This window comes from Onychomys torridus, chromosome 23 (assembly GCF_903995425.1).
Source record: "Onychomys torridus chromosome 23, mOncTor1.1, whole genome shotgun sequence".
NCBI classification, from domain to species: Eukaryota; Metazoa; Chordata; class Mammalia; order Rodentia; family Cricetidae; genus Onychomys; species Onychomys torridus.
The window spans coordinates 55063851-55085092 of record NC_050465.1 but is presented as its reverse complement, the minus strand read 5'-3'; the positions used below and the strand labels follow the sequence as shown (position 1 = coordinate 55085092).

Genomic DNA, 21242 nt, shown 5'->3' with positions numbered 1-21242 from the left:
CAGGACTCACATGTGGCCTGTAGGACATTCTAATTAAAATTGGCCATCGGAGAAAAGAGAACTCAAGAATAAGAACAAACTCCATGTTGTTAAAATGAGACACAAAGATGAAAGGAAAATTACTATGTCATTGAAAAGGTAACTTCTCTTGTTAAAAGTTATGATAAAAATTCAGTTCTCTAGGAAGTCTTGACGAGCAAAGATCTGGGCCAGAGCAGAGCCATGCTCTATAACAAATAGGCCCAATGCATTTTCCCAATGTAGGGATCACAGCTCTGAGTGTTTCTCTATAGCATATACATTTCTACACAGTGAACAAATTTGTTCAGGCCATCAGTAAATGGCTCTGAATACAGACTAAGAAGCCAGAAAACTAACAGAATATGAAAATTAATTAAACAGGCACATTATCCAAGCAATCTCTCTCCAAGAACATATTTTGTAAAAACACAGAAGGAATGTTTCAAGGGTTAAAAATGAAAAGATATTAAACATGAACTGAAGACATCTGAGTAGAGAGATTACTATGAGACACTGAGTGATGAATTAACTGGTCCTCTGCCAACCATGGTGCTACTCATGCTACCTAGAGTCATGTTATTGTATGTTTTCCAGCTTTGCTTTTAATGCAGTAAAAATTAGAATTCAATAAATATGGAGGGTAACTCATACCTTAAATTCCTCCAAGATTTTGTAATTTTTTCCATGATATTCACAAAAGTTTTTCACTTCTTTACATTCAGGACAGCATCCATTGTGTTCCACTTTTGTACATTTCGGATGAATTTTAGGGCATTCTGGCTGGTCACAAACGGGTCCATCTAGAGCACAGACACACGGACAGTTGGAATGCCCTGGGAAAAAACGTTCTCCCAACTTGTATACAAAGCCGCTGTCATCCACACACCCTTTCCCTCGATAGTCATCAAAGATCAGATTGTCATTACTGGAAGCCTGGTCACCTTCATCAGCAGGATAGTCTTCGTGACTGATGGCAGCAGGGGTGACCAATCCAGAGATGACCAATAGAAGTATGCAAGCTTCATGAATATGAAGAGCCATCCCCCTCCTCACAGACTTCTGGATGTCCTCCTAATATTAAATATACTCAGCTCCTTCCATGGGAATGCAAGAGGGGTGGGCTGAAAATAAATATTTAAAAGATAATTTGACATATATAGAGAGAATAAAGATGCATTTAAGCCCATGCTCTTAAATTGCTTGTATGGCTTCAGTTTAGAAGACACTGAGACTTCAAATAAACAATGTTCATTCAACTGGCTCTACTTTATTCCAAAGTTTGAACTGTGGACTTTGGTAATATGTGTTTTAATAAAGGCCATTTAATGGAATTATTTTACTTAGGGGCCTTCAGCTTGTAATTTTCCTTTGAATTTCAATGGTCTGGCTCTTTGTACATTGTTAGAAGCGGTTTTATTGAAGCTTAAACAGCAATTTCAAGTGGTTATTGATACATAGTTCAAGGATATTTGAAACCACATTCAGATTTTTCTTTGAACTGGATGAGTCAGTAATAGAATGTAGATTTTTATAATAATCTGAATAAAAATGAGATTAAGGTGAAGCATTAAAATCTAAAAGCAAGGGAATTTAAAAATATGAAACAGTTGGATACAAATTTAAATGAGATGATACAGTATAAAGACTTTCTTTCTCACACCCATAATCTGGATTTTGGAACACATTGAATATGAAAAATAGCACAAAGATATCATGGTGAATAAGAGACTACATATACAAAATAAATTCTACAAGAAAATTTAATTTATGGAAATGGACCTGTTAAAAGCAAAGCCATTTATATTATTATCCGCATCTTTATTTTTATGTGGGAGATAAGCTCCTAGTGGGCAGGAAAGCTATATCTATAAATTTTTGTAACAGCTAATGGTCATGTGATGTTATTTCAAGTTGATTCCTTCCATATGATATGAATACCATTGAAAATTTAACTCATTGGAAATGACCAAAATATTTACATTTAGATAATTTGGGCAAAGATGCCAGAAAAAAAAAACTTTCTGTGAAAGTTTCTTGAAATAATTATGAAGCATTGATATTTGCAGACTACATACCTTATTAACTGAGTAGTAATAACTGTTACAGACTTCCAGGGTGTTAGTATTTGGTATTAAATGTTGTACTGAGATCTCCTTTGAATATTTAGAGTAGCTAACTTATGCAAAGGTTCTGGTGAAACTATAATTTCTGGGAGTAAGAGAGAAGGAAAATTATTCTAAAATATTTCATTTATCTATTTAAATGCTATTGGAATCATGCCAATATCACTAAGATTGTTGTAGGACCTTTTAATATACCTAAGTTTCATTCATTGTTTCATTTCCAAACTATACTAAAAAAAACAGTGATAAACTATTTCTTTTCAGGCTGGCATGTAATTATGATCATTTAAAATATGATGAAGATGATGTTAGGAAACTTCATAAACTCTTAGAATATATTTGCATTTAAAGTTAGATATGCAAATTCTAGCAATAAAATGGAAGGCAATGTATTCACATTTTCTTTTCAGAGAAGGTTGATATTAGTATTCTTTCAATATTCTCTGATATTAGAATTCCTTTTGGGTGAATTCCTTTTGGGTAATGATAAAGGAGATGGATTTCTCTTAAAATATGTCAAAAATAATGAGTCATGACAGAAAAGAAAATGCAAACCTATAATTCTACTTGAGAAGCTGGAAGCTCCCTTTGACAAAGCATTTCTTTTTGTCTAAATTACTACAGAGGCCACAAACATGGTAGAAGCTTCTGGAAAAGCATAAATATGTTTTACTCATTAAAGCATACATTTATGCACCTCTCACATATGTAGAAAGTTTATCTTGCAAGACAAGGAAGCTAGCGTGCCTCCTCACTATTTCCAGCAGTGTCTCTCAATCCATGCAAGAAAAGCCATGTGAAATACACACAGGATTCTGCTTTAAAATGACCCAGGCAGAAAATGATCATTTTGTAAGCCACAGGTAGGCATTAATGTGCAAGGTTATAATAAATGTAAACTTAAAGACAAAAATAGGGGTGGGGTGCCTGCTTCATATTAATATTAAGCATGCATTATGGAAAAGGCATATCTTTTTAAGGAAACAAAGTTCTTAGGCTATTTTTTAAAAAGAGCCTTCATTATAGTAAATATTCTTTAGTACCATTTAAAATACTATTTAAAAAGAGAGAGGCTATAGAAATCAAACACCACTATTATCTGAAGATTTTAAAATCAGAATGCAACACTGCTAAACTGAGGATCACTTCCTAGCTAAACTTTACCCTCCCTCTACTGCTACATATGATTTAAAATGACTGCATCTATTTCTTTGAGAAAGCAAATACAACTCATGTCGTAAGATTCACTTACCTAGTCACTCTGAGGTTAATGGTGGTGCGGTGGGTCACAGACCAATCTGAACTTAAAGGTCAGGTATGTCTTTGGAAAGCCGGTCCTCTTTAGTCACCCAAAGAATGCATTTTCAGGCATGAATTAAAGGTAATCCATCCTCTCTACCTCCCATTTCAAAACACAGCCAAGAAGCAGTCTCCCACCCTTCCAGAGAGAAACACAGCAGACACACATAAGAAATATGCTTTGGACCTGTCTTCAGAATTCAAAGCAAGGAGCAATACTGGTCCTGTGGAAATCCGGACCCGGGTAGCAGAATCATGTTGAACTTATTTTTAGCATTTTCTTAGATCCTTCTATGAAATTTCCTGGCTGATTACGCCTCCTCCACACATGGGTTCACTTACACAGTGTTTGCAGTAGAGGTGACTTGGCTAGGCTCTGAGGATCACAAACAGAAACAGCATACTGGAGCTTAAAGCCCACTCCACCGGCAGAACCATCAGCATCGTCCACAGTATGTTGATTGAATCCCTCCTCACACACCAGAAGATTCTAACTGTGGACGTGAAGCAAAGGCGCAACTTTAGCTGGGGTTTGCCATCTCTGGGAGCAGTTTGCAGACTGCTGATTCGGAGCTCATCCTGCCGGCAGCCGGGAATTCCTCAGCACCACGGACAGCGCCAACAACTGGCTTCTGAGCCCAGCTTGGTCGAAACCCCCAGCTGCTTCCGCGGACCAGGCTGGAGTGTTGTTTAAGCAGTCACTTGATACAGCGGATGCGAGCATGGGGGGCGGGAGGGGAGATTCTGCGTATGAGACACTTATTTGCATTTAAATCACAATAAAAAATTAGAAAGACGTAATTTCGCCTAATGTATTCTTGGATGGGCAGCAGAGATGAAAGTTCCGGGGACCTGAATTTAGATTTAAGCCATCTGCAGTCCTTGGCTATTACTAATAGATAAAGCATACTCATTGTCAAAGAATCTGTGGATGCTTGCTGACTCTATTTGACCCTCTGGTTATAGAAAGATTTTCCTTGTGCTATACATAATTCAACTTTGGGGCTTCTGCAGCTCGGGTTTAATTAAAAAAAAAAAAAAAAAAAAGTAGCCGTGTTTTCCTGCAGTTTGTTCTCTAACGTTAAAAATCAATGTCTTGTAATTCATCTACTCTGTCATTAGGCGTCATTGTAAAGCTGTTTCTTCCAAACCCCTAGCAAAGATGCCCTGTCTCTAAATTCATAACCAAATGAAAAAAAGAAAGAGAGAATGGAGAAAAAAAAACAGACAGATAAATCAGTAAAAAGTTACAATTTTTATTTGTAACAGTTTGGGCCATATAATACTCCCACAAAGCTTGTTTTAAAACAAATATGTTATATATTGGTTATTTTAACCAGGTACTTACTGGCTTGGGAGCAGACTATGTGAAACATTTTTAAACCTTAGAGAGAATGCCCTATGCAGCAGGGTGTGCTGTTGCTGATCAGAGCCACAATCGAACGGTGCCGTCAGACCCTCCAGAATACAGATTCTCCCCATTGTGGGAAAACAGCACAGTATGCACCTCAGTCTCATGGCCCACCAGTTTGTGAATTTCTCCAGATTTAAGATCCAGCAAATGGACTACCCCGTTGGCGCTTGCCTGAGCTAATACTCGACCTGAAAAACAGGAAACCAGAGATATGGCTCAAGCAGTCAACAGTATGTAAATGATACAACATTTTATCTTGTTTTGACTGTGATTCAATAGACTCATTTTTATGTTAGGCTTTCATTAAATATAAACCGAGTCCTATCTATAAAAAAATCAAGCCATAATTAAGACACATTTAGAGTAAAAGCCTGTAGCTCTATTTGCTTAACATTCAGAGGTCATTATATGCCCCATCATTCTTCTTAAATTTGTGATTGACAGATAATTTTGAGATGAGATTGAGAGTCACTGAAGAGGGCAACTTTATTTTTCAAATGAATATATTAAAATATTTTAAAGCAATAGTTACCTAAATGTGAAATAGAACACATGAATTATATATATATATATATATATATATATATATATATATATATATATATATACACACACACACACATCTTTAAGTATTTATTCTAGAAAATTTTAAATGTATTACCTTCTTTAAATATTTAAATATGTTTATTATAATTTTGCTAAATCATTGTATGAAGCCATAATAGTAGGGATATTTATTGCTTCAATACATTTTCTTTAGAATTGAAATAAAAAATTAATATCTCTACCTCAAAATGACATGTTTAATTTAACTTAAATTTCAAAGGTTTTGCAAATTAAAATATATAAGGTAATTCAAATCTAATGTGGAAAATCTATAATTTTTCGTGAGTAACAAAGAATTAAAATAACCTATTTTTTATGATATTTCTTTTTTAAAATTATTATATTTGTGGTTTAATTTTACACATCAGCCATAAGTTCCCCTGTCCTCTCCCCTCCCACCCCCCCCCCCACCCCCCCCCCAGCCTCTCCCCTCCATTCCCATCTCCTCCAGGGCAAAGACTCCCCTAGGGATTCATTTAAACCTGATGGATTCAGTACAGGCAACTCCAGTCCTCTCCTTGCAGGCTGAGCAAAGTGTCCCTGTGTAAGCCTAAGGTTCCAAATATAACCTAATTTTAATTGATAAATCCCAGTAGGAAAACTATCTGGGCATTTGGAGGCAAGTAAAGATAATAGAATATACTCACCTGAGCTTAGGCCATAAATATTAAACATTGGGTTATTTAATCATACCTAGAAGGCATATTATCATCCCAATAACAGTGTTTAAAACTTATTAAACTCTTTCAACATGCTGATACCACACCTAGTGCTTGATGTGAATCATTCTGTGCAAGTGTTAGAAGGACCCAATGATAGAAGAAACACCAGTAATTCCATCAAACAGATGAAGAAAGAGGATTGGGAAGACGAAGCTATTTCTCACATGCAGAAGAAGCTAAAATTCAGACACAAACACTTCAAAACTACAGCCCAGACTTGTCAGCGTCATGTTTGCACATCCAGATGGCACTGTATCAGTTACGCCTCTAAACTGAAGTTAGGTGGTTGATACATCCTGAAAGGGCATTTGTCCATTTTGGAGTAAGAATTCAACAGTGCTATCACCATGAGAAGCATGGTGAAGTGTTTGATCACATAGCATCCTCAAATAGTCATAGCTGCCTCTGAAACACAGAGGAATTTTAAGAGGAAAGTTAAGCATGATAAATATGGCCTATTTGCAAACCCTCATAACTATGGGGCTTCTTCATCTAGAACAAAACCTGACACAGCAAACACCCTTAGGATGGATTAGAGTGTCCAAAGCAGCAGATGTGAATATTTATTATAACCCTCTTCTCCTGAAGTCTTTGCTGACAGAGGCATTATACATGGACTTCCCTTCCAACCTCACTCTAGAGGCAACTGCTGTTTGTGACATTCCTGAAACTCAAACGAAAGATTTTTCTTTCCTTGTGGTTTTTATACAACAGCCACGAAGGAGTACTGGATTTTAAAAACATTTGGAGCCATAAAAAAACAAAACAAAACAAAACAAAACAAAAAACAAAAAACCAAAGCCCTGTTATACTGTGGGTATATCTCTACTCTTGTTTAGAGTATTGTGTTTATGCAGCTCATTTAAAATTGTAATGTACAATTAAGAAATACAGGTTAATAGTAATCTATAATAGTCAAACTTATAGTCATGCTAGGTATATTTTCAAGGTCATAAACAGAAATTTTTAGGTAGATAAATGGCCTTCAAAGACTTCAAAGACCTACAGAATATGGCATTTAACATGTTTAATAACCTAAGGCATTTCATGACAGTGAGACATGTTTGCTCCTGACAACAACCATCTACTTAAAAGAAGATGATGGGCATCGAAGAAACTCCATATAGAGTTTGCTTTCTTTATGGCAAAAGCTAGCCATTTGGGCAAAGAAATTGTCCCTGCCTCAATTTCTGACAGTATACTGTCCAAACTGGTCTAGCAAGATGCAAAAGAAAGCATCTGTAAAACTTTGACAAGACAAGGTAAGACAGTCCTTCAAAATTCCCTGCTCCCAATGTTACAGAATCCCAGGGTGATTGTCCAGGCAGCCAGATGTCCCTGTTGTTAGGTAACATTTCACCCTTCTGGTGATGGATGATGTTGCTCTATATGCTGTGAATATGTGTTGCTCTGATTGGTTGATAAATAAAATGCTGATTGGCCAGTAGCCAGCCAGGAAGTATAGGTGGGATAAGCAGACAAGGAGAATTCTGGGAAGAGGAAGGCTGTGACTGGAGTCACCAGCCAGACATAGAGGAAGCAAGATGTGAAAGCAGAACTGAGAAAAGGTACCGAGCCACATAGCTAAATAAGAATTATGGGTTAATTTAAGTGAAAGAGCTGGTCAGTAATAAGCTTGAGCTAATGGTCATACAATTCATGAATAATATAAGCTTCTATGTGTTTACTTGGGTCCAAGTGGCTGCAGGATCAATGGGTGAGAGAAATTTGTCCTGACCACAGGCCAGTTGGGACACAGGAAAACTTTCAGCTACATTCTGGGGTCTTTGTTGGAGGTAAAGACTAAATAATTAGACTTAACGGTTTCCTTAGTTAGGATAGAAAGTGAATTAAGTACAAAACTTTAGACTCAACAAGATAGGATATACAATTGAGTACTTTCTCTAAATTTGCCAAACATAAATGGACTGGATATTGTAACTGTAATTCTTACTTAATAACTGTTTTTGTTCTACATAATTTTACTATGTTAAAGTTAAAGCCTTCCTTTTTAATTAGACAAAAAAAAAAAGACAAAGGAGGAGGAGGGGAAAAGGGAGGGGGAGAGGGAAAAGGATGGGTAGAGGGAGACAGAGAGGGAAAGGAAAGAGAAGGAGAAGGAGGAGGAGGAAGAGGAGGAGGAGGAAGAAGAAGAGGAGGAGGAGAAGGAAGAAGAGGAGGAGAGGGAAGAAGAGGAGAAGGAGGATGAGGAGAAGGAAGAAGAGGAGGAGGAGAAGGAAGAAGAGGAGGAGAAGGAAGAAGAGGGGGAGAAGGAAGAAGAGGAGGAGGAGGAGAAGGAAGAAGAGGAGGAGGAGGAGAAGGAAAAAGAGGAGGAGGAGGAGAAGGAAGAAGAGTGGGAGAAGGAAGAAGAGGAGGAGGATGAGGAGAAGGAAGAAGAGTGGGAGAAGGAAGAAGAGGAGGAGGATGAGGAGAAGGAAGAAGAGGAGGAGGAGGAAGAGGAGGAAGAGGAGGAGGAAGAGGAGGAGGAGGAGGAGGAAGAGGAGGAGGAGGAGGAGGAGGAGGAGGAGGAGGAGGAGGAAGAAGAAGAAGCAGCAGAGCCCATAAAGAAAAGGATTTAGCTTGAAACCACTATTTTTGTTGTGGTCAAATCTGTAAAATCAGAGTTAGTAATATCTGGAGAGATTTAACTGATTTCTGAAAGATTTTATAATAAAAAAATTCTGATAGTTTTACACAATGTTTTAGCAGAGTTACATGTAAAAAATTCTCATTCTCCCTTTCTACTTCACAACATATTAAAAGTAGGTAAATATTTAAATTTTTCTAAGAAATATATACTTTTAGGTATATAAATACAATAACTATGTCCTTTAAATAAAATTTTAACACTAGAACACAGTACTGAAGTTGTTCTCTGGCCTCCAGGTGTGTTCCATGGTACACAGGTAAACCCCTCACACAAGTCAACAGATCTTAAAAATAAATATATTGTGTATGCTGGACAATGGAATGATCATATGCATATCTATATCTATCTATCTGTCTATATCTATATCTATATCTATCTATCTATCTATCTATCTATATCTATCTATCTATCTATCTATCTATCTATCTATCTATCTATCTATCTATATATATATGTATGCATGCAATAGCAATTAATGAAAGAAGAGGCCATGAATTTGAAAGAGAGCAAGCAGGGACATCTAGAAGGGTCTGAATGCAAGAAAGGGAAGAGAGAAATGTTGAAATCATAATCTCAAATTTAAAAAGGTAAATAAACATGAAAGGATGAAAACAGATTCATTTCTGATTTTAATTGTCTTGTGTCTTGAATAAATAGGGAATTTAGATCAATTATTTAAATTATGAATGTACGTATTCTAAAAGTACCTTGTAGACTATAACTGAAAAATGTGTAATCTAGTTTATCAGTGTTCTTTATAAATAAAATTTTCCAAGGTACATTCACAGTCAGGTGATTTTTCACCAGGTTTTTGAGTTAGCAGCAAAGATGGTTTTCATCATGACATTTTTATAGTCATGTCATTTACCCCATCCTTACTGTTTACCCCAATTCCTTGCCACATTTTCCCCACTTTCCTGGCCTATCTGGTCCTTTTCCTCTGCCTAAGGGCTCTTCTTGCTTTCATTTCCCATGGATTCTAGCATCAATTTTTCACATTTTCTCAGTGTCTTTCTGCCCATCTCATGTCCCCTTCCTACTTTCACAACCTACAGAAACACACACACACACACACACACACACACACACACACACACACACACACGCATGCATGTATATAGTAATTTCAAAATAAAGCATTCTATATTTAAACACCCATTGAATAAAATATGATTTATTTCTTTTATTTGTTACATTCAGGAAATTTGGCTGCTCAAATTTTTTTCATCAAGTAAGAAAACATAATTTGGGGGAATGTCAATTTTTATAATGGATGTACTTATATAAATAATCCAGTGTATATCAACAGTGAGAGATTCTGAGTACCTTTCATTTGTGTGTCTCCAAAACCATAATTAACATTTATTTTATCAATGAGGATAATTCCATTTTGCTTTAATGTTGAATGTGCAAGTTCCTAAGTTTCTTCCAATCTCAGCTACTAAATGACCTAACTAATCTTAACACATTTGTGTACTTTTCGAAATTTTGTTTCAAGGAAATGTATAACATTATTTAAACAACAAAACTTGTTTATATTGTTGTCACCAGCAAATTTTTGAAGAAAAATTCCACTAATACCCTCTTAAATAAAACAGTCTCAATTGTATTTGTCACAAAAAGTCAAATATATGAACATAGTCATTCGGGCATCATTTTCAACAAACTCTCTTGAAACAGTGATAGGAGGAGCTAACCTATAGAGTGGCATCATCACGTGATATAATTAGTGCTTAAGAATGCTTATCTGAAGTTATAGCTTGCTATATTATTCCAAAAATATATTTGGGTATAATTTTTTTAAAAGCATGGGGGTCCATCTCTTTTTCATCTATGCCTATGGAAAATAAGGAACAGAAAGAATAGAGTCCTGCACTTTACATCCCATGTACTTCAGTCAACCCTATGGCACAGATAGCCTTTCCTCAGAACAAATAAGGAATGAAATTGAGGGAAACTCAAGCTAAAATTCACTCACACACACGCACACACCTACCTTCATTTACAGGTATTAGGTTTTCTCTTACAAATTAAGACTCAAGTTAACTATGATACTTCTTTTGGGATTCTCTCTGAGTGTAACACAATCACTAAGTAAATAAGCTCTTAAATTTACTGTCCATGTCAACCTCAATTGCTTCTTTCAGTGTGGACTTTACTACTTTGTAAATCTCTGAAACTAAAATATCCATATTCTTTTTTTTTTTTTTTCCAGAGCTGAGGACCGAACCCAGGGCCTTGCGCTTGCTAGGCAAGCGCTCTACCACTGAGCTAAATCCCCAGCCCCAAATATCCATATTCTTAACTGAAATCACCATCACATATATCTGTTAAACTTTGGCTCCCAAGCTGGTGCTCTTTTCACTATTTCTATTTTGACAATAGAGAATGTCAAGCATCTTGGTGTGCTTTTTAGTATCTCCACAGTTAATTTGAAACCACATTGCACACTCAAGTATAGTCTTAACACCTTTGAACTCTTTATTTTATTAATGTCTCTTGTGGAAGCTGTCTGCATGGTCCCTTGCTATATCTTGCTGAAAAAAGTTGAACCATCCACTAAATTGCAGTTCAAATTATTTTCTTCAACTACATGGTACACACATCCTTAAAAGTTCCTCCTCATGGAAATACGTGCATCATTTTATTCCTGCCTTTCACATGGTAACAAGGTCTCAAAAGCTATGGTCAGCCGTGTATGTGTTCTACATCCTTAGCTTTGTGTTTACTCAGGGACCAGTGCAAGGCCAAATGCCAGTGAATTTCCCCAACTTAACAATGAGAGTGTTGTGATCAATACTCTCAGTGGGTGATAATTAAAGCTGTCACAACTACTAGTTTTAGGGCTTATTGTTTTCCAAGCACTGTCCTTAAGTCCTCTAAATGTATTACCTCACTTTACCATCACAACAATTCAATGGGGTAGAAATATACCTGTTCTATGAATTATAAAGTCAAGATGGCTTTTGATCATTTGAAATTCAGCTAGCATAACAGGAGTTCATTATGTTTTCCAAATGCTCACCTGATTTCATAGATTTCCCATGAACAAATAATGTCATATACTTCATGAATTACTTTATGTTGATCATATATTAAAATAATGTCTCTTCAAATATATGATATTTAACAAGATAGACTTTGATTTATATTTGAAATATGTGCAATACACTAAAACAATTGTTATTTTTCCCTTTTGGAATATATGAGCACTATAATGTTTACAAGTATCTTCCTGTTAGACAGTGCTGAGACATATCTGACTTTATGGAGGAAGAAAATGAGATTTAGAGAGATTAAAGCAACTTCTCCAAAGCCATACAGTATATGACTAGTGGAATCTGGATTTGGGAACCAGTGACTCCAAGGTTCCTGCTCTTATCCTCTGAGTCATGCTTTAATACTTCTGGATGAATTGTTATTGATTGGCTCAATATCATTTTCCCACCATGATTAAGCTTCCCTTACTAAATTTCATCATGACTCAGAATAAACATCTTTGTACATGCAACCCCAGTTTCCAGCTGGACCTATGTGTGCTCCTAAGAAATACTTTAAAATACATTTCAAGTTGAGTATAAAAAAATGTTTTAAAATACTTTAATAGCATTTATGAACTCCAAGGATCTGATTGCATGACTAGCTTGCTGGGAATAAACAATGGTAGCTCTGAGAGTTGTCTTTGTTCTTTGAAAGCTTGAAGAGCATCCAACATTCTCAGGAATCAACAGTCCTTTGGTGATCAGGAAAGCCATTTCCACATCTTTGGCTAAGTATTCAATATTCACATGCTATATAAGAATTAACAATTTGTCTTTGCTCTAGGCAAAACAAATAAGAATGTATCCACAGACTGATGCATCTACCATCCCCTCCACTTTTCCTAAATAATGAGGGTGGTGAGTAGCTTTTTTTTTATTGTAGTGAAGGTATAGTACTTATGTTTTTATGCCAATTGTTCCCAAGAAGGGCAGATATTCTTGTTTTGTTGAGGGATTTCAACTTGGTTTATTTTAACATGAAATACCTCTTCAGTAATAAGATAAATTTATTTGCTACACTGACAAAGTAAACTGGGCCTCAAATGTGAATATGACAATTCATGTTCCATCGATTCAAAGCAAAAGCCACTGGCATGAAGAAAATATTTTAAACAAGCCACGTTTTAAATGTGTTTGATTACTAATATTTCCCATGGCAGTGTACCCATGTCTTTTTGTAATGAGCCACCAAGAGAAGGAAAGTAGGTGATATTAGTCATGAAATTCTCTAAATCACATTGACAAAGATCTTTGATTTTTTGTTGTTGTTGGAAGAATAACTCACAATAGTAGGTAATGTGTCCATTAGGGGCTAAACTACATTGGAGTACTCTTTAATTGATCAATAAAATTTCCTCCTGTGAGCTACCAGTTATCAGGTACTGTTAGGGCAACTATTATAAGGATCCTTTCTAATGAGGCTTATTAAATTCTGTATCTATTGAAACATCAAATATCTTTGTTCAGAAAATTAATTTTGAAGGCATGTTTCTTACTACTTGGCATCTATACATATTTACATATTATTAGCAAAGAAGTTACACAGCTGTTTAATAGTTTGTACATGTTATTGAAATACAGTTGGATAGGAATATCACAAATCAAACTTTGATTGAAACTATGTATTTTTATTATTTCATCACTAGAGGTGTCTTTCTAGATTAGAAGCATGTAGTTGCAGGAACAGAATCCTGTTATAAGAATTGTACCAGATAATTTAATGTTCTAGAAGCTGATTCAGAACTTTTAAATGTATCATGAATAATGAAAATATGAATGAAATCCATCATTCCATTTCTCATTAGAACAACTACAATAATTTCTCATGATTACTCATGCTTTGGTTGAACTCTGAGCAATATGTTTCTCCCAAAGACACAAAAACACTCGTTTTCTATTTCATTCAAATTAATCTCACACACAGATCACAGGAAATTTATTTATCACAAGTACGAGAATGGAAACTAAAACAATTGTGTGCCTGGTATGAAATAACATATCAGAAAGGGGAAGACAGGCTTTGATCAATAAGGAAATGATTTTTATACACATCAGAACCAATTTGAAGCAATTCTCTCGATCAATACAGATAGGCAGAAATGCTTCTCAGCATTTATTACCTGTGGAGAGTGTTATTGATTAATTAAATTGATTTTTTGAATGCATGTGGAGAGGCATCTGTTGTTTCTTTAAAAGATGCCTCAAAATGGAAAGTATCAAGAAGCTACTTAAGTTTTGAGGATTTGCATTAATGGCTCAACCTAGGTCATTATTCAGAATTTCAAAAACACCATTGAAGGAGATATGAAATGCAATTTAGTTTATTTTTCATCCTGTGACTGATCAGTATAATACTTTTATAAAAATATTAAAAATTAATTTGGCTATGTGATAGTAACAAATTATTAACTTTCACATCTTTTTGTGCTGTGCATATTCTTGCTGAGGAGGTCTAACTTTTGTTTTTGTATGAAAAACTGTGTGAATGGAGACCATTGGATGTTGTGATATAAACATGTGTGAAAATGTAAACAATGGATTTTAAATTTCTCTTGGTGGCTCCTGTCATAAAAATGACAGTCATTAGGGCAAGAGAAGTCTCATTATCCTACTGTGGGATTTCAGACCAAAGGAGATGTTTGCCTTTTTTAGAACACATAATGTATTTAAATTATATAAGCAGATGATGTATTGAATATAAAACACATTAACAGTTAATTTTGGTATGAAAAGCTACTTATTAAGTAGCCAAATGTTAGTCCTTTGTGTAGGTTTTATAGGTTTTTCACAAGAAGTAACTAAGTAAATAGATAAACTAATTTTTGTCTTTTGTACGAAATCCACATCTTTCTTAGGGACAACTCACTGATACTCTCAAAATTTATAAAATGTAGCAGGTAAATTAAAAAAAATTAATCTTTCCTACAGCGTGTTGTTTTCAAAGTATGTTCCCCCTGTTAGGAGAATGCGAATGAAGAAATTCCTGAACAGGTGCTTCCTTCAGCGAGTCATCTTTTGAACATTACTGAAATCCCTTGTGAGAGGCACCAAAAGTCCTAAAAATGTTTAACTAATTATTGAATCTATTTAGACTATCAACAGCCACCTGCTCTCATTAAGAAATCCTTGTAGACCTGTTTCTTAACATGGTCTTCACCTATGCAGCTGATCAGTGTTGCAATAATTTTTATTTAGGGACCCCATGCACCTGGAGCCTTGCAAACACTCGAGAAAGGTATTTGCTGCTGTTGGAGGGAGCTTGAGGTTTGGTTCACTTCTGTGAGTCAGATAAGCTGGGGCAAAGCAAAGCTCTGAGCAAACTGTGACAAGTTCTTCCCCATTGTCCCTGAGTAGGGGAGGAATCCAAAGGCTTCTATTGATACCAGCCATTTAATTAAAAGTTTAATTAATTTTATTGTATGAAGCAATAAAATCACTTTTAATAGTCTTGGTTTTTAATTATTTAGACTATAACAATTACTACATTTTAAGACTCCAAAAGTCAAAGTTCTAATATTTTGAGAATGTTCAAACTGGTGTGAGAACTAACTTTCCCATAGATGAATCCCCTATTATGAATATAGTGGTTTGTCTGTAGAAGAAAAAAAAAAAAAGACACTGTCGACTTCTGCTACTTAATGTTGAGGTGGTTAATTGTTAATGACCACATCCTTATTTTTAGAACTTTATCCTTTTTCATTGAGGCAACAATGGAAAGGGGTGAAAGGGGTTATATGAACATAAATATCACCACATTTATAATAGAGTGGAAAAAGGAAATACATGACAAAATACAGTTAACCTGAGTTTCCCAAGGGAAATACCAAACAGAACCCTACTATATGAATTAGGAGTGGCCAAATTATTTAGTTCAAATAGAGTATAACTTATTGATTTAAAAGAAATATTAAATTTAATGCAGAGAGTTCAACCTTCTGAAAGGTCAGCCTTGAATTCCAAATCTTCCACAGTTTCTTACCTGAGAAAGACCCATAGCCTTGGTATTTAATGGACATTTACCTTCAAAATGGTTTGAAGCACATAGAAAAAAAAAAGATGAAGCCACTAGCTTCCACTTATTATCTATGTTTTCCTGAATATTTTATAGTCTGCTAGTTTTTATTTTCAACTTGGCACATGTAGAATCACATGGGATGAGAGTCTCCCTGAGAATTTTCTAGATCAGGTTGGCCTGGGGGGGCGGGGAATTCCTTGATCATGTTAGTAGAAGTGGGAAGACCCAGTCTAAGTGTTCTAAGTGTGGCTGACACTAATTTCCTAGGTTTGGGTATAAGAGTAGAGACACTGAGCTGAGACTTAGGCAAGGGTGCTCTTTCTTTTCTTCTCACTCTTGAGTATTGATGTGATGGGACTAGCTGCTTCATGTTCCCGCCACCTGGACATCTCTGGTATGACAGACTGCAACCCAGAACTGTGAAGTAAAAGAAACTCTTTCTTTTAATAGAAAACGTAGATAATAAGTGGAAGCTAGTGGCTTCATCTTTTTGCTTTAGGTCAGGGCATTTTACGACAGCCACAGAAAGGAGATGAGGACACTTTTGTGTTATGTGTTATCCCATAGTTGTAGCTGATCAAAGCATTGTTTTTATATCACAGACAAAGGTATTGAATCACAGGGATGTTAGGCAATGTTGTCAAGATTATGGAGCCACTGTCTTCTCTTTCCCACAGACTGAAGGAAGTTGAAAGTAGTTATGACAGAAAGGTGAACTCATTTGACTGCTGCATGATGTAAGAAATAAATATATCTCTCCTCCTTTGTTCTGTGAATCCTTCTCTTTGGAAATTGGAATTAACTTTCTGGCATTGCAGGGTGATGGTCTGGTTCTGTATACTTCATACAAACTTTAAAGAAACATTTAGCTGCTTTGTTTTCATTCAGTGTTTCTCGAATACACACTCTCATCCTCACTCCTTAAACTGCCACAGTGCATGGGTCAAGGGGCCTTTGCTAAAAGTCCACGGACAATTTTACAACAGAGACACTGGTGAGTACTTGGGGTTAAGTAGTGAGGCAGACAGGACTTAGGTTTAGTACATGACGTGGAACCTTGACAAAGTTAACGCTGCCACTCATAAAGAAAGGAGTCTGACTTGTTTGAAAGAGGAAATATTAGGACTTTTTGAGATACAAATGAAAGACAATCTACCCAACATAGCAAAGAAGCAAATGGTTTCACAAGTGTTAGCTGAGCATCAGTGGTTAGAATATCATCATAAGTGTGCCCACTGACTTAGTCTCTCAGTTCTGTTGTTATCTAGGTTGAACTGAATTTTAGTCAGGCTTTCTCTCTGTGTCAGTCCCAGCAGGACAGATTTGTTGCTCCCCAACTGCAAAGCCCATGAAAGAGTACCTCTATTTCTAAGCAGTTTCCAATTGGTAAATATTCTAATATTTTACTTCAGTCATATGTTTATCTTTGGTTGATTATGATAGCTGACAGGTAGAAGGGTATGGTTAAGTGTCTACCACGTACAAAACTGTCAAAATGAAGAAAAAAAATGCTGCAATTTTAGGAAGAATCAACAACTGAAGTTAAATTAACTTAAGATAATCATTACAGATGTATTATTCAAGGGCAATTTTTCTATTAGAAAAAGAAATGGCTATGGTTTGGTTCATTAAAATAATGATTTGCCAGACATTATCTTTTCTTTGTGATCTGTTTCATCCCAGTCTCTTCTCTCCTAAAAGACTGCTGCACAAACAAACTGCATGGAGACTGTGAAGGAATCAGCATAATTGTTTCACTAGATGAACAATGATTGGGGTGTCTTAGTGAACTCTGGTGTGTCAGAATGCAAAAAAAGGGATTAAAATAGCAGAGGAACAAAAACAGCTTGAACATCATGTTAGCAGCAACCTAAGGGTAAATAAGGGAAATATTCCATAAACTCAGCCCTTTATGCATTACCTACATATGGATGATTATTATTAACACAAGTGTGCACTTATATACCAGGGCCAGAAAAACACGATCCTAGCAAGTTACATAGGCTTTTCTTTATTAAATTCAATGAAAAAAGTCATTATCTCTCAAATTAGAAACACACAGCATAGTTATAGCTCTGTAACTATCCTAATAATCCTTGTACATCTAGGCAAAAACTCAAGAAAGCTTTCTTTAAGGGCTAGTCTATCATGGTTGGCATAGTTTACATTTCAGTGGAAACCTGCACACCTTCAAAAGCTCTTAATGTAGTTTTCTAGAATGTAGGGTGGAAAAGAATTGCAAAAACTTCTAAACTAGGCCATTCAAAATATATGCAATAAGATTGTACTGATTTTGTGAAGTTATCTTGAAAAAAACTACAGTATTTTGCTAAAATTGGTATGAGACTTTAAAAATATATGCTTTGGACTTTTTTTCCAGAAATATAAAACACAACATGAAAATGTGAGAGGAAAGAATCAGTGAACTATGACTAGCCAGATATTCATGGTTACTGCATCAGTATGTTGAGCAGATGAGTATATGACACTAATTTTCCCACATTTATACATGTTTGTATAATACCAAGGAACATTAAAAATGCCTGGCCTTGTGACATACACTTTTATACTCAGTACTTGGGAGGGAGCAGCCAAAGAATCTCTGAGTTCAAGGCCATCCTGGTCTACATAGCAAGTTGTAGGCCAGCCACAGCTACACAGCTCACAAAATTTTCAAAATATTAATCATATGATAAGATAAACATTGTTATTGTCATGTGGTTGTTTCTTATATGTAGAACTAAAATGTTTCCTTACCACCAGAGTTGTGCAGAGTGTCCTAGAACTCAGCATGTCTACAGTTCATTTTAATTATTTTGATAACACGTAGAAATAAATGTTGGTATCTTAAATATTAAATATGCAAATATGTTTAAAATAAAACAATCCTGATGTCTTCATTAAAATTAAGAACTTCTGTTCTGCAAAAGACGCCATCAAGATAGAGAACAGAAAGAGAGCCACATCTGTAAAAGGTATGTGTGGTAAAGATAATCTAGAAAACACAAAGAACTCTAAAGTTGAGTAAGAGAACCAATGACCTGATTAAAATGGATAATAGAAGGCACTTCATTAAATGCAGTATGTACATGATAAATACTCTTGAGATCATGCTGTGTGTTATATATCATAGGGGAAACACAAAATGGATGGCAGTGTAATATTACTGCTCACTTATAAGGATGGCCCTAAATAAAGATATGGACAACAGTGGACAGTGGAAAGGATTTGGAACATGAATAGGTTCCCAGTCAGCACTGGAAGGAGTGCAGAATGGCACATTTACTCTGGACAGCAGTTCTGATAGTATCTTATGTAAGTAAGTAAAACATACTCTTTACCATATGTATTCAATCATCATACCTCTTGAAATTTATCTGGCAGAGTTAAAAATGTTGTTTGTATAAGTACACACACACACACACACACACACACACACACACACACACACACAAGCAAAAACCAAGTCAAAGATGTTTAGAGAAGCTTTAGGGCTTTAGTCACAATTGCTAAGCCTGGAAATATCTGATATGTCTTCAGGAAGTGACAAAGTAAACAAACTCTGGTACACCAGAACTGAATATTCTTTGGTCCTAAGACATAATGGGTTATAGAGCCACAAAAAGGCATGGGAGGAACTCACACATATGCTATCAATAAAAAGAAGCCAATCTGAAGAAAGTTATGGGTTTAGTGGCTCCAACTCTGTGACATGCTGGGAAAGAAAACTTCAGAGGTGGTGACTGGTAGTTGTTGGAATGAGGAGGATGAATCAGTAGAACACAGAGAATCTTTAGAGTAGTAAAATGAAACGAAACAAAAACAATACCCGCAAACCCTCTCTCTGACACCATACTGGTGGAGACATTACATTCTTTTGAACCCTCAAGGTATAAAACACAGAGAAAACCCAAATGTAAGTTAAGGGCTTTGGATGATAATGGTGTGTTAACAGGCTCATGAGTTGTAACATCTGATAGATGATGTCAATGGCTAGGGGGAAAGGACAGGGCTCTGTACGTGTCAGGATGGGAGATGTATGGCAAAGTTGTGTATCTTCTTAGTTTCTTTATGAACCTATAGCAGAAAAAGAGAAAGTCTCCAAAACAAAAATGAAACCAAAGTGAAGTTAATGGCTCATTTTCAATTATAATTTAAAAATGCATATCACTTGTAGATTTAGGATGCTTTTATTTTAAATGCTCAATGTCTTTTTAAAGCCTTTTACATTGGTATGTAATTCTAATCAGTATTCAAAATGTGGTATCTTTTTGAAATTGTGAGCCATATATAATATTTAAAATAATGAAATATTCAAATGGGCACACAATATAGGTTGTAAGCAATGCTTATATTAAGAAATGCTCAAACTTCTAGATTCTTAAAATCACCACTCTTCAGCTCTGCCTGACAGGAGCAAAGGAAGAAGCAGAGGGGCAGAGACAAGGAGGGAGCAGGAGGAGAGGGGAGAGAGGCGGGGGAAAGAAAGAGGCAGCGAATGAAATGGAGGGAGTAAGAAAGGAGGTGAGAAAAAGCAAAATGGCAGGACAAAGAGAGATTTAGATGAGGCTTATAAAATAGAAATTAAATTACTCAAATATTTCTCATTAAGAGCAGTATCTATAACTGAAGGCAGATTGAAAACCTAACAGGTAAATGAAATCCCCGGCTCATACTGTATGAATTGTTCAATGGTGTTCATCAAATACATAAGATAACTGTTCCACCACTTGCTTCCCATTGATCACATAGTCCTGACGGTATTTTTCCTAGGTCTAGAGAGGAATTTCATAAAAACAAAACAAAAACACATCAAACAACAACAAACAAACACAAGAACAACACTAAAAATAACCTAGGAACTGAAGAACTCAGCAGTTAAGAGCAATGCCCTGAAATGCCGAGGACAGATTCTATCTCAGCATACATGCCCCCACAATGCCTGAATTCCAACTCCCATGTTCAGAGACAGAGGGATCACCAGTGCTTGCTAGTTTCAAGCTTTGCAGGGAAAAAGGATGTGAGTCCAAGGTTTCATTAGGGACCCTGCTTCCAGAAACTGGCTAGAGTGATAGGGGAAAATGTTCAATGCTCTCACTGGCCTCTGTGTGCACAAGCAGACACATACCTACATACACACAAATAAGTACATCTTAAAACCCTCAATAATTAGAATTATCTTCAAAACTGCACCATACTACTTTTTAAAAACCTTTTTAGGAACAAATTTGAAACTTGATGTATTTTTTTTTTCAGGAATTAATCAGTATTGTAAGTATTCTCTGTGTACAACATTATGTTGTTTTCCTTTCCATGAGGATTGGACAGCAAGTGGGGTATAAAACTATTTT

The 21242-nt window shown here is 35.8% G+C and overlaps 2 protein-coding genes across 3 annotated transcripts in view; both read right to left on the bottom strand.

The window, feature by feature from the left end:
• The window catches only part of Vwc2l (von Willebrand factor C domain containing 2 like), a 154355-nt gene extending 150244 nt beyond the window's left edge, over nucleotides 1-4111 (bottom strand). Inside the window, exons 1-3 of one of the 2 annotated variants that reach the window (XM_036173638.1) lie at nucleotides 3397-4111; nucleotides 963-1142; nucleotides 673-821 (exon numbers count right to left, since the gene is read on the bottom strand). In XM_036173638.1, coding sequence (XP_036029531.1) covers nucleotides 673-821; nucleotides 963-1062 — 249 coding nt within the window. In that variant the 5' untranslated portion in view covers nucleotides 1063-1142; nucleotides 3397-4111. Of the gene's footprint in view, nucleotides 1-672; nucleotides 1143-3396 lie in introns of both variants that reach the window. The other variant, XM_036173637.1, reaches the window with a different exon arrangement.
• A 572-nt stretch (nucleotides 4112-4683) lies between these two features.
• The window catches only part of Spag16 (sperm associated antigen 16), a 443187-nt gene continuing 426628 nt past the window's right edge, over nucleotides 4684-21242 (bottom strand). Inside the window, exon 6 of the mRNA XM_036173632.1 lies at nucleotides 4684-5045. Coding sequence (XP_036029525.1) covers nucleotides 4870-5045 — 176 coding nt within the window. The 3' untranslated portion in view covers nucleotides 4684-4869. The remainder of the gene's footprint in view (nucleotides 5046-21242) is intronic.